Source organism: Lampetra planeri, chromosome 4 (assembly GCF_965212315.1).
Source record: "Lampetra planeri chromosome 4, kcLamPlan1.2.h2, whole genome shotgun sequence".
In the NCBI taxonomy this organism is placed as follows: domain Eukaryota; kingdom Metazoa; phylum Chordata; class Hyperoartia; order Petromyzontiformes; family Petromyzontidae; genus Lampetra; species Lampetra planeri.
The window spans coordinates 24,156,690-24,169,644 of NC_136110.1; the positions used below are offsets into that span (position 1 = coordinate 24,156,690).

The 12,955-nt window shown below is 44.1% G+C and overlaps 1 protein-coding gene across 2 annotated transcripts in view; it reads right to left on the reverse strand.

The window, feature by feature from the left end:
* The window catches only part of CSMD3 (CUB and Sushi multiple domains 3), a 446,157-nt gene that overhangs the window by 42,734 nt on the left and 390,468 nt on the right, over positions 1–12,955 (reverse strand). For both annotated transcript variants that reach the window (XM_078593568.1, XM_078593567.1), the window contains 4 exons: positions 7,688–7,861; positions 6,481–6,654; positions 4,084–4,269; positions 2,792–2,965 (listed from right to left, as the gene is read on the reverse strand). In XM_078593568.1, coding sequence (XP_078449694.1) covers positions 2,792–2,965; positions 4,084–4,269; positions 6,481–6,654; positions 7,688–7,861 — 708 coding nt within the window. The remainder of the gene's footprint in view (positions 1–2,791; positions 2,966–4,083; positions 4,270–6,480; positions 6,655–7,687; positions 7,862–12,955) is intronic.

Sequence of the window (12,955 nt, forward strand, 5' to 3'; positions counted from 1 at the left end):
CGGCCAGTGCAGTGGCCACATGGAGGTGGAAAAGAATGGCAAGCCGCCATTTACTAACACAGCTAACGTCTCCACCATTGGCTCACCGACCTACAAACTGGCCCGATTTCTCTTTGAGACCTTGCAAGCATTCACTGGTAAGACCACCTCAGCTGTACTTAACTCAGCTGACTTGATATCTTCAATTAAGGACACCTCACTATCTCCAGGTTATTTGCTTGTCAGTTTATATGTGGTATCATTGTTTATCAAAGTCCCTGTGCCTAACACCATTGCAATCATTGAAGATGTGGTCCAACAAGGATTGAATGCTGATGTACCAGCCCTGGTTGGACACTGCCTCACCAACACTTACTTCACCTGGAATGGAACATTCTACAAACAAGTTGAAGGCACCCCTATGGGTTCTCCCTTATCTCCAGTTGTAACCAATGTTTTCATGGAGAAATTTGAGACATGCTATCCAGGTATCCACCCTACGTCCTTCCTTGTGGAAGAGATACGTTGATGATACGTTCGTATCTGGCCACATGGCCTACCAGCTCTAGACCAATTCTTCAACCACATCAATTCCATATACCCAGCTATCAAATTCACCATGGAAGTGGAAAAGGATGTCAGGTTATCATTCTTGAATGTTTTAATCAAAAAGAGACCTGATGGTTCAATGGGACACTCTGTCTACAGGAAAGCCACCTATATGGATGCTTACGTAAAACCTGACTCCCACCACCATTCATCCCAGAGGAATTCCCTCATCAAAACTCTATACCACAGAGCTCGTTGTATTTCTGACCATCACCACCTAGCCAGTGAACTGGAGCACGTACACCAAGCCCTCAAGATGAATGGATATTCGGACTACACAATCTGGAAAGCTATCAACCCAACCGTGGGGAGAGAACCATCTGAGGACCCAATAAAAACCATCACCTTGCCATACATAGCAAGGGTCACCAAAAAAGATTTCAAAAATAATGAGCAAACACAAGATCCAGGTACGATTCAACACGGTACATAAAATTCGTGATTTCATCCCTTCTGTGAATAATGTGATCCCCGACATGCAATACCCCGGTGTCTACAAACTAAGCTGTGTCTGCGGCAGCAGTTACATTGGGGAAACTAAGCGACATGTCTCGGACCGGGTCCATGAACATAAGGCAGATCTGAAACATGGTAGGACCAATACCTCAGCCGTGGCTGATCATTATTTTAACGCTGTAGGCACACACGAAATTGATTTTGCCAATACGAAGGTACTCTGCAAACCCACTGGCTATCAACAAAGATTCGCTCATGACGCCATCCAGATATATAAACACAGATACAATTTCAACCGAGAAGATGGGTACAAACTGAGCAATCATTGGAAGGACGTTATCAACCAGTTTAGGTCATAACTGGCTGTGATGTTCCTATCCTACCTACCTATGTTAGCAGATATTTTCAACTCTGAGTTACATTCACTAACAGCCACCGTTTATAGGTCGGTGAGCCAATGATGGAGACGTTAGCTGTGTTAGTAAATGGCGGCCTGCTATTCTTTTCCACCTCCATGAGGCCACTGCGCTGTCCGAGCTCTCGCCACGCTTCAAATTTCTTACATTGACATGCTAATCTCTCACAATACAATGGCCACCCCCCCACAGCTCCGTAGTACCTCTCCTACATTACCATTAGCTGCACCGCCCATCTCTAAACCTTTATAAACAGCCTGCCTTGGCAGATTTCCCCCTCTTTTTAAACGCTTTAATTTAACTCTGTCTGTTGTTGTTGTTGTATCCTCAAATCTTGTAACTCAATTTTAACCCACTTTCCAATGTGGTATCGACTGCAAACTTGGTATACTTATGTCATACTGATGACAATACTATATTCTATCATAAAAAAAATTTACATTATTTTTTATATGTTAAGTTTCGGTTTGGGTCTAATTGTCCACACTCAACTGACGTTGGCTATAAATCACCACGGTCCCTTACGTTATGGCAAGCCTCGGGGCCACTTCCTGGAGTCGTGGAGTTCTGCCATTACTTGTACGGTACATTTCATTAAAGCGTGTTTTTTTAAAAGTTGTTTTCAATATTACTTATTTCACCTGAAGACGATTGCTTGTGTTGAGATCGAAACGTCATGATATTGTTATTATTTAGATTTTTTTTCTATCTATGTGGATTTACCGAAAGACCCAACGAATACCTATAAATACCAGGTTTTTTAGGCTTTGACTGTGAGGTGGCCAGAAGATGAAAGTAGAGCAACGAAATCCTAAATCTATCCGTGTCAGGCTTGAGTGTTTCCCACGAATATAAGTGGGTTTTGTCTGATAATCTGGTTTTCTCCTAAATGACAAATATCCATGAAAGGAATTAGCCAATATCAAAATGCAGGATCCTCCTGAAATAGAGCCATGGGACTCCGTAAGGCTTCCTGGGTAAAGGAAATAGCTTTTACTGCTCGTTAAATGAACGAATAATCAGGTTAAATGAACGAATATTTGTCCATGCGCACCTGTGCCATGTGGGATGCTGCCATGGTGTAATGTTTACCGCACTGGATATGTAATTCTATATCCTCTCTCAACGGAGCAGTACGAATAGATACACCACAGTAAGTCAATTTGCAGTCACATGCGGTAGGCAAATTGTGTAATACTTCCACCTCTTCAAAGATGCCTGGCCAGCATGGAAGAGCAGGCCCACCATACCTTCGAGAGGGGCTGTGTAATGGGGGGCCATTTCCGCCGGCAATGTCATGAGCAAGCAGTCACCTATGCCGTGTGCCTCACCTGCACAGTGCGGTTGGGAGCCAGTCCAGCGCCCATCGGCCTGGCAGGAGCGAGTGGCGTTGCCGATGAGAAGGCGGCTCCCCGTGCAGCTGTAGGTGACGGTCGCCCCGAATGTGAACCTCTCCCCAGACAGAAGGGAATTGGGGGCCACTCCCGGGTGGCCACAGCTCACCACTGTGAGGGTACGGGTGTTCAGTTAAAATGAAAACATCCGATAGGTCACTCGTGCATTTTAGGGTTGTGCCGCACATTGTCTGGCATGACGTCTGAATTTTTTCTCTGTGTGCCGAAAGCTTATTCGGGAAATAAAGGAGCCTCCAGCACATTGAGCAAAACGTTGGACATCATATTGAACAATATGTGGTGCAACCCAAACACACACCAGAGAGCTATATAGCACAGCTGCAAACCCTACAAAAATGAATTACTCGAGTTCTCTGCTCATAACAGAAGGCACAGTTCTTATGAAATAGTAATTTCATTATTACTAACAATAGTGTATACATTTGGGTGTAAGCTATTTCAGGGTTATGTTCTCAGTTTATCATCTGCATGACACAGTTGAAAACATTCATTTCAGTTGATTTCTGAATAACTATGCATTGCATTTATATTACCGTAGTATAAACGTGTACAGGTAAATATGTAAAGTACATTGATGAAATTATTTGTGCTGAAAGTTAACATTGAATTAAAAATAGACTGCATGTATTTGGCATAGAACTGATGGCCTAGAAGATAATGAAAATAAACTTCAACAAAATTTAACTATTTCAATTTAAAGCTTTCGTGACTGCAGGGATTCATCTTCTTGGTTCTTTCGGTAAAGTCACGTAGAAGGGAAATCATAAAATAATACAAATAAAACATTATTATGTTATTTTATTTTATTATATTATTTTAAAATTTTACTATTTTATTTTACCAGGTAAGGCCCACTGAGCTCTATAGCTCATTTTCAGAAGCGACCTGGTCACAATTGAAAGGTCAATGGAGTGGCTTATCATGTGGAAATGTATAGCACCCAAATACTCTAAATGCATTTTTCTAAATGAGGAGAAAAACGGAGGACCCGAAGAAAATTTCACACAACCACGGGGAAAACATGCAAACTCCAAATATGCAGACATCGCGGTGCAGAATTGAACCCACGACCTCCTGTATACTAGGCAAGGTAGTTAACATCTCACCCCCGTTGACTGGCATGACGTCCGATAATGTAAGTGATGCATTACATTCTCATTTTATTTGTTTTAATGTGAATATCCCGATTAAAAGGAAACATTTCTCACCCACACACTGAGATGGATGATGGTCCCAGGTACCCTTTTCTTGACAAGTCATCACAGATGAACCAAAGATATAATATCCAGGATTGCATTCGTAAAACACCATCGCTCCAAACATAAAGTTCTCATTTCCTTTGCTCACTTTTCGAATGGCATTGGGAGGGATTCCAGGGTCTGTGCAGTTGACAACTGTTAACAATAAACAGAAAAATAGGTTAAACTATTGCTGAACGGCTAATAAATGAAGGCTCGAAAATGCAATTTAAGTTTAGATTTATTTATTTTGAGAACGAGAAGCCCAATAAGATGTTCGGTTCAATATCATGGGCGTCCAGCGACCGTCAGTACAATTCACGAGTGTTAGTATTCTTATTAATATCACCAGACTCGATCACGTTAAAAGTAAGGATGAATCACCGTTAAAGCAATCAAAATTTACATTTCCGTTAAAATATGATATTAGCAATTAAATCTATGGCATCAATTTAAATAATAATAGCAAGCGCTGTAATGTTAACGCCCATAATTGAATTTCTGATATCAAGCAATGACATACAGAGAATTCCATATATCACTCAACCACTATGATGTAGACCAGTCAGTGCTGAATACAATACATATATATTTTTAAATGTAATGCTACTTCCACGGTGACCACGTAGGCTACAAACTTATACGTCGCATGCCAAAACATCTACAAAGGCTCCGAATGAAATATGATAAAATTACTGTGCAGTCATGTGGTTACAAACGGACTGCACAAATTATTCAAATGGAATGCCGCAAAAGTACAGCCTCCATTGGGCTGATAAAGAAGGATCATTGTGACTTTTAAGTGTGTTTCTCTAACAACATGTACTTGCTATCGAAGCAGTTGCTGACGCTGATTGAATAAAGCAGAGCCACTACCCTCTTCAGGATAAATACACATTCTGATTCTTCTCTGAATAGTAGTGCAATTTGGTCAACTTTGAGTAATAATAACTCTAAAACAATACAAGACATCACCATTGCTTGTTGTGTATTGCTTATATTGTTCAGATTTTTAAATTTCTCGTCACATTGTAAACAAACGGAAGCACCTTGATCACTTAAAAGTTCCCTGTAGGTAGACCCTGATGCCTTCTCGTACATTTTCTCGGTTGGAGTTTCCATGAAGGTGTAAGGAATTCTTTAAACGCATTACCAGCACTGCTATTGGCGAAAGGATGATCTAGAGTGGAGGTGGGTAGGACGGGGATTTAGGGCGAGCTCTCAGCTTTACCATGGTAATGTTCCACGCAAGGAGTAATACATTTAACTGATGCCTGTAGCATTAGGTAGTAGTGGACAGCAGACAACAGGGTGCAGCAGTGGTCAGGAGGGTGCTTTGGCCAGCCGTGAGGAAAGTGTATTACAAGTTTGTTAGTCGGAAGAATTGGGCACGAGTGAAGTGGGCAACATGGGGCAGCAATGGACAGTGTTGAGCAGCAATGAAAATCAGGAAGCATTGGGCAGCAGTTTGGAGGAACAAAAAACACAAAGCAGTAGAGGGCACCATTGAGCAGAAGAGGAGAGCAGATTTTTTAAATTGTGGCAGTGGAAAGCTGTGAGCAGCAGCAGTCAGCATTGGGCAGCAGTGGAGCAGTAGCGGGAGGCATTGGGCAGCAGTGAGCAACAATGTTCAGCCTTTTTGGAAAGAAGTGGGCAGTATTGGACAGCGTTAGGCAGCATCAAGCAGCAGTAGCCATTACATGTTGATGTTTTCTGGTGATATATTTCATGGGTTTTCATTACAGTGTGTGAAATAATTTAAACGACACTACACTTCTGGTATATTCCCGCCCTATGCTGCGTCAAGGTTAAGTGGGGTAGGAGTGGGGAATTTGTAACTGTCACTGGCCAATAAAGTTTTCTCCACGGTGAGATCGTGTAGCCACACGTTGCTAAGTGTTTCTTTACAATTGACCCTAATATTTACACATAATTACATGCAATCTCGTCAAATGTTGCCCTTTTTGGCCTGCCATGATGTGTTCTCATCATTTACAATATGTACTAACGATATTTTCAATTTGTTCACTCATTTGCTGTGTCTATTGTCTGTTGTATTTCTTTTGAACACGACAATTAGTCTGAAATTGCTTCCTTCTTGAGTAATTATTTCAAATACCATTTTGCTCTGGTACCTTCAGATGTACTACGTGGGAGGTGCAATATGAATATTAAATGACAATGATTATCACAAAATAAGAATATGTAAACACAACACATGACGAATGCTATTTACATACTTTCCCATCAAGACTTGGAACTCCAACTTTACTCTCTTAATGTTTTTGAGGGTGGGGGTGGGGGGCAGGGAAATGAATAACATTACAGGTTAAATATGATGAAGCTAAATGACATGGTCGGTCATACCTCTGCACACTGGAATAGAAGAGCTCCATTGTCCATTGGCCTGACATTGGGCATGCATTGAGCCTTCACTCGTGTACCCAGTATTGCACGTAAAATTGACCACATCCGAGTAGCTGTACCAATTGCCTTGCGTAACACCGTGTACTGGATTGCCTGGATGGCCACAGCTGAGAGCTTGGATTGAGAAGAGAAAAAAACAAGTATTACATCGAACCTTGGACATATATCAAACATATTACTATTTCAACACGGACTGATAAAACACCCCTCTTGACCAAACGGGAAGTGATGCGGCCCAGCGGTAATGCATTTGTCGCTTGTTGCAGAGGTGCACGATTCAAATCCAGCGGCCGCCCTGGTTATTACTGTGGGTGTAATAACCATAATACTACTATGCGCCGTCTGCTTCGCAGTGGACGTTAAAGATCCATTGATGTCGTTCGCAACAGTAGGCCACTGTGTGCTAGCGTCAGGGTCCAAATTTTCCAAGTAAAAAAATGACACCGCAAGTTACTCATTTGGGACTATACATAGCAATCATCACCCGCAACTGGCAGACCGATGCCCTTGATCTCTCTTGCAAATTAGACTACCCTGGTCTCTTGAGTTCACACCTGGTTAAACAAAATAAAAGCGAACTTGACATGAGATATACAAATAAAAACAATACCAAGATTTAAAAATATCATAATGTCAAAGGTAATTATACAGCACCCTTGGAATGGCTTGCCATGTTACAGCACTAAATAAATTGCAATCCGTATGATTGTTATTGTACCACATTACTTGTGCTCATTTTACTTTGCTCAGTAAACATTCTGCAAGATAAAAACATTACTTTCATGAAAGTACAATTTCGCCTGGAAAGATTTAAAGTAATAGTTTATCAAATTGTGTGTAAAAAATGCCAAAATTATATGCATGTTAACAAGCATGATTATATTAACAAAACAAAAAAGGAATCACCACCTTTTGTCCCATTGTTATTAACTAAGATATAGATGTTTTTCACGAAAAGCACACAGCAGGAAGTTCAATATATCTGCTGAATATTCCAGATTGAATTTAATGAAAATCTAAAAATCAATCAATGGAATGCGCAGTGTTAAGATGCCTTAAAATGTCAGATACATTTGATGAAAATAGATTTCCTGTAGTGAGTGTTTTTTTTTTACCCCAAATGTGCACAGGAGAGCGCTGCACTTACGGACACAGTTGGGAACTTGACCGGACCACTTATGGTCCTTTTGGCATACGCGGACAGAAGAGCCAATTAGTCGGAAGCCAGGGTTGCACTGGTAGACAACGGTATCCCTGTAACCAAACTCCACGCCTACCACCTCTCCATTCACCAGTGCCTCTGGCGGTCCACAGTGTCCCGCTGCAGCACGAAACAACACGCACGAGATTACGGTTTTGAAGACATCAGCAATGCACCATATGCACACGAAATTCATGTAAATTTGGCTCATGCTGTATGCATTGTAGAACTTCTTTTGAACCGTAGCCAACGGTGCTAATCGAAGGTGTGGGGAAAGGACAACAAACTAAACACAAAAAGAAGTTAAATTTCGATTTAAAGCTTTCGTGACTGCAGGGATTCATCTTCTTGGTTCTTTCTGTTACAATTCAGTGGGTTCACATGACATTGACTTCTCCAAGACAGAGGTTCTCTGCAAGCCATCTGGCTACCATGAGAGATTCGTTCATGAGGCGATCCACATATACAAACACAGAGACAATTTCAACCGAGAAGATGGATTCTGGCTCAGCAATCATTGGAAGGACGTAATAAACCACTTCGGATCTTAACTGATTGTTGTTCACGTTTATGGTGACTTTCAGACCGCAGTCCACTCACTGGCATTAACTGTGTATCTTGTGTTCTCCACAGGGAATGCATTATTTGCTCCGCTGCGGATCTCCTGCCACCGTTTTCCCATTCACATGTTTCATTGCTTCTACATACTATTAACATGCCCTCCCTTTGTTAATGCTACCCCCCCCCTCCCTTTGGTGCTGCTGATCCTGCATAATGCATGGGCTAATATGACTTTGAAACCCCCCCGCCCACCTCCTACGCATTTCCCATGAATATGCTAAATTCCTCTTGATATGCACATTCTTTTGTTAAGGCTCTCTTCTTCTTCCACCTCCAACTCAGCTTATATATAAGCTCCTAGCTTGGCAGTGTCTCATTCTTCACCTGAAGACGGCTGCTTGCGTTGTAGCCGAAACGTCGTGAGAATTGTTTTATTATGTTTTATTTTTATTATTTTATTACTTCCCTTCTACGTGACTTTACTGAAAGAACCAAGAAGACAAAAAGAAGTTCTAAAGAAATGAGTTTTCAATCTAGATTTAAAAGTGCATAGCTCCAGTCGCTTCCTAATATCGGAAGGAAAAGCGTTCCAGATCGCCGCTGAAAGTGCGCGATGCAGTGACTGTCTTTGTTAGACAGCTATCCAAAAGCCACTGCGAGGATGACCAGAGTTGGCGTGATGATTTATACATTTGAGAATGCAATTGTGTTTCCGTTATTATCAGGTAAATAAAAGTGCATCGATGTAAATGTTTCATAACAATATACAGAAAATGTATTCATTTATTTACAGGATGATTTTATTGTGTAATCTAGAGGTTGCCAGCTCGATCTCGCAGTCTTGCAGTTGAAACATTTGGTGGGGAAGTTCCATGAATGCCCCGACATCCCTCCTCCCTAGGTTCACCACAGTCGACTGGCAAGTCACATGAGCACGGTTGGCTACGTACTTTGCGAAACAGGTTCAATTTACATTCATACAAAGTGTGCAATATTCCCACCTCTTCCAAAACGCCTGACCAGTGTGGAAGATGAGGCCAAATATCCTCCCTCTAGTGGAGGCCCTTTCACCAGCAGTGGTGTGAGCAAGTGATTGCAGGGCTGTACCTTTTTACTTGTTACATTTACTTTAAATATATAACAGATACTTTTTTCACCTGCCAAGGCACTTGTGTTTTTGAATTTTTTTTTATCACTTATGTAGTGATGTAAATGGTGTCACTATGGCGTTTAGCGCCAGCTACTATCACAAGAGTGGAACTGTGCATCTTGAGCCTCTCTCTGGCACTAGAGTAGATATGGTATGGAAGCGGGCCCTAGTGGGCATGGTTCTGATGATGGACAGAGAGAGAGCAAGTAAGGACGTGACAATCTGGGTGAACCGGATTGGGCATGTGGGTAGCAAGGGAGCCCAAAGGGAGCCTTGAGGGACACGTGATGCTCAGTCGAGAACCTTCTGGTAAAATCCAGAAGGGGGCGTGGCTGAAGGTGGACCGAGGCTGTGCTCGGGAGCCTAAAAGGGAAGTCCCAAGAGCATTTGCGGCTGTCTGTTGGAATGGAACCCGTCGGTGCTACATCTCTTCAATCCTCGGTCTTCGGTCTTTACGCTCGGCATCGTTGGTCAGGCAGTGTGTTACTGACTGATCTGGTTATGTAGTTACCCCATTGTGGTCTAGTTTACCAGTGTACGTTTACGTAGTTACCCTGTTGGGGTCGTGTAATAAACGTGTTGCCTCTAAGTTCAAGTGTGTGCCTCCGTAGAACCCACTACATCTGGCGTCAGAAGTGATTAAATTAAAATGTAGGGTAGTAAAATGTTAACAAGAAGAAAACGACTTTCGAAGGAAGAGGACAACAAGGGGGAGATTCTCCAGACAGCCCCGGGGGTTTGCAGCTCAGTTACACACTGCATGGCGGCTCTACAGCGGGTGGAAAGCAACATCTCCACGCTGCTGCCGCCGGAGAGTGCCGCATGCGCAACACCGCCCTGCCGATTTTCTTTATTTTTGTCCACGGCAGCAGCACTGGCCGCCGAGTTGGAGCAGCCGGTCGAACGGGTCAGTGGGTCGGTGTGCCGGGGCCGAGGGGAGATGGCTCCACCGCTGCTGTTCCCGCATGCGGGAAACCCAAGAAACCCGGCGCGAGCGCGTGAAGCTGCCATTTCGCACTTCCCGCCAAAACCGAGTCCCGCGGAGGGGGACCTCCATTCGTCCCGGAAGCGTCCCCATCGTCTGCTTGGAGTGCGGCCTGCAGGGTCATGTCTCAAGAGGATGCCGCGCTGTTCAAGCAAGATTCTTCACGATGCCGTCGTCTTCCACCCTGACGTCCTCCGCTCCTCTGGGTCCTCAGGCAAGTCGTGACACATCCCACACCCAGCCCTTGCAGACACATCAAGCATTATTTTCATGCGCCGGGTCGGATTTGTTTGTTCTTACTCCTCGCCAGGTTGCGGAGTGTGAAGATCAGGTTGCGTTGGGTGGCGGATGGCCGCGGCATCTGTGTCAGTTGTCCGCATTTTAACATCGTTTTTGTTGTTGTTGGTGCATTGTTGGGATCGTCAATTCTTTTGTGAATTGTATATGGTGCATTGTTGGGATCGTCGATTATTGTGGGAACAGTGTATGGTTCATTGCTGAGGAACGTCGATTTAAGTTGGGACTGTATATGGTGCAATTCCGTCGAGTTCGAGTGCTCCGAGTCCCATGAGATCCTGTGTTTTGTTGTTAATTGGGATATCCAAATGGCAGGTTCAGTGTTGTTCAAAATCACTGGTTGTATCCTGTCTGTTGTTGGGCCAATTTATTGGGAGATCCAAACGACAGGTCCGGTGCTTGTTTCAACGGCACTGGCTGTATCCTGTCTGTTGTTGCACAGATTTTTTTTTTGTGCGAGAATGCCCCTTAAGATCTTGGTAGATCGAGAGTGCGTTGGGCTGTCATCTGGCTGTCAAATTGTGTTGTGTCCTCTCCGTTCGATTGTGTACAGCTAAATGCTGCAATGTGAGCCCTGGGGAGAGTGACAGTTAAAAATTTCCCCAGGACGCCGAAGCGTATGCCTTGCGGCGGCGGAAAACGCCTTTACCGCGAAACTACCTAACGCTAAGGTATTTTAACAGGTCCCTGTGGGGTGGGCTGGTAGGACCGAACAATTGAATGGCTATAATAAAATGAAATGGCAAAAAATGGGCGCCAATAAGTGGATGGAAATGTAGACGTAGTGGAACATAAGAAACAATAAAGTAGTAGTAACCGTTGTGCAAAAAATAATAGTATTGCACAAGTATGTACCTACGTGAGTGCAGCTTGGAGCAGACACAGTGAGTAGTAAAAATCTGCACGATATGCAGCGCCGTCGGCCACGCCCCTATCACTATTAGCCCCGCCTTCTCGCCCCCGGTACTGTATTCTCGAATGTAGACTCCGCCCCTTTTCGCCAACGGCCCCTCCCTCCATCACGCTAAGCTCCGCCTCACACCGCTTGACCCCGCCCCGGTCCCCCGTGGCCCCGCTCCGCCCCCGTGGCCCCGCCCTCCACCCGCGTAACCCCGCCCCGGCCACCCGTGGCCCCGCTCCATCTCGGTGTCCCCGCCCAGCCCCGCGTAGCCCCGCCCCCTGCCGCTGTAGCCCCGCCCAATACACCCCGAGCGGGGGAGAGATTCCCAGGCCTGGCTCGGCTGGAGAGCCGCCGACCAGGGGGGGGTAGGGAGTTGTTTTTAATGTAAAAGCTTTAAATGTAAATGTTTCTATTAAAAAACATCAGGGAATGTAACATTGTTAAACATTTACTCCCTTTCACACACGCGGGGGAACTATACGAAGGGATAGCTTGAGGCCTAGGTCTAGGCTTTAGGCCTAGCTGTAGGCCTTAGGCTGCCGTGAGTTAATTGTTAATATAAATGTTTTAATTATTTATGTAAAAGCTTTAAATGTAAATATTTCTATTAAAAAACATCAGGGAATGTAACATTGTTAAACATTTACTCCCTTTCACACACACGGGGGAACTATACGAAGGGAGAGCTTGAGGCCTAGGTCTAGGCTTTAGGCCTAGCTGTAGGCCTTAGGCCGCCGTGAGTTAATTGTTAACATAAATGTTTTAATTATTTATGTAAAAGCTTTAAATGTAAATGTTGCTATTTAAAAACATCAGGGAATGTAACATTGTAATTAAAAGCTATCTGAGGGAATTATAAGGGTATGTTACACTTGTTTAGCCAGGATAGCGTCACTGAGTCTAAAGGTTTGTGTAGGGTCATGCCAAGTGTTTGCAGTAGGGGGCGATGTTGATACACGGATGGACGGACGGACGGACGGACAGACAAACGGACGGACGATATAATCTATTGGTGTCTGGTCCACTTTGTTCCTACCAGTATAATGACTAACCCCCCGATACAGCCGACGCGTGTGAAGGTTCAAAGGAGACGCCGTGCCGGAAAGGCGGGGGGTGGTAAAGCATGCCGGTGTGCAAGTATACTGAGTACCGGGCGTCATGTACCTCGCTTACGGGAGCAGCTCACACAATGGTGGCATCGGGAAATGGCTGACCCTCCGATATGGCCAACGCGTGTGAAGATTAAAAGGAGATGCACGTTGGAAAGGCGAGGGGTAGTAAAGGGCGACAGAGAATGTCCCTAGTGGTCCTCAAGGGAGG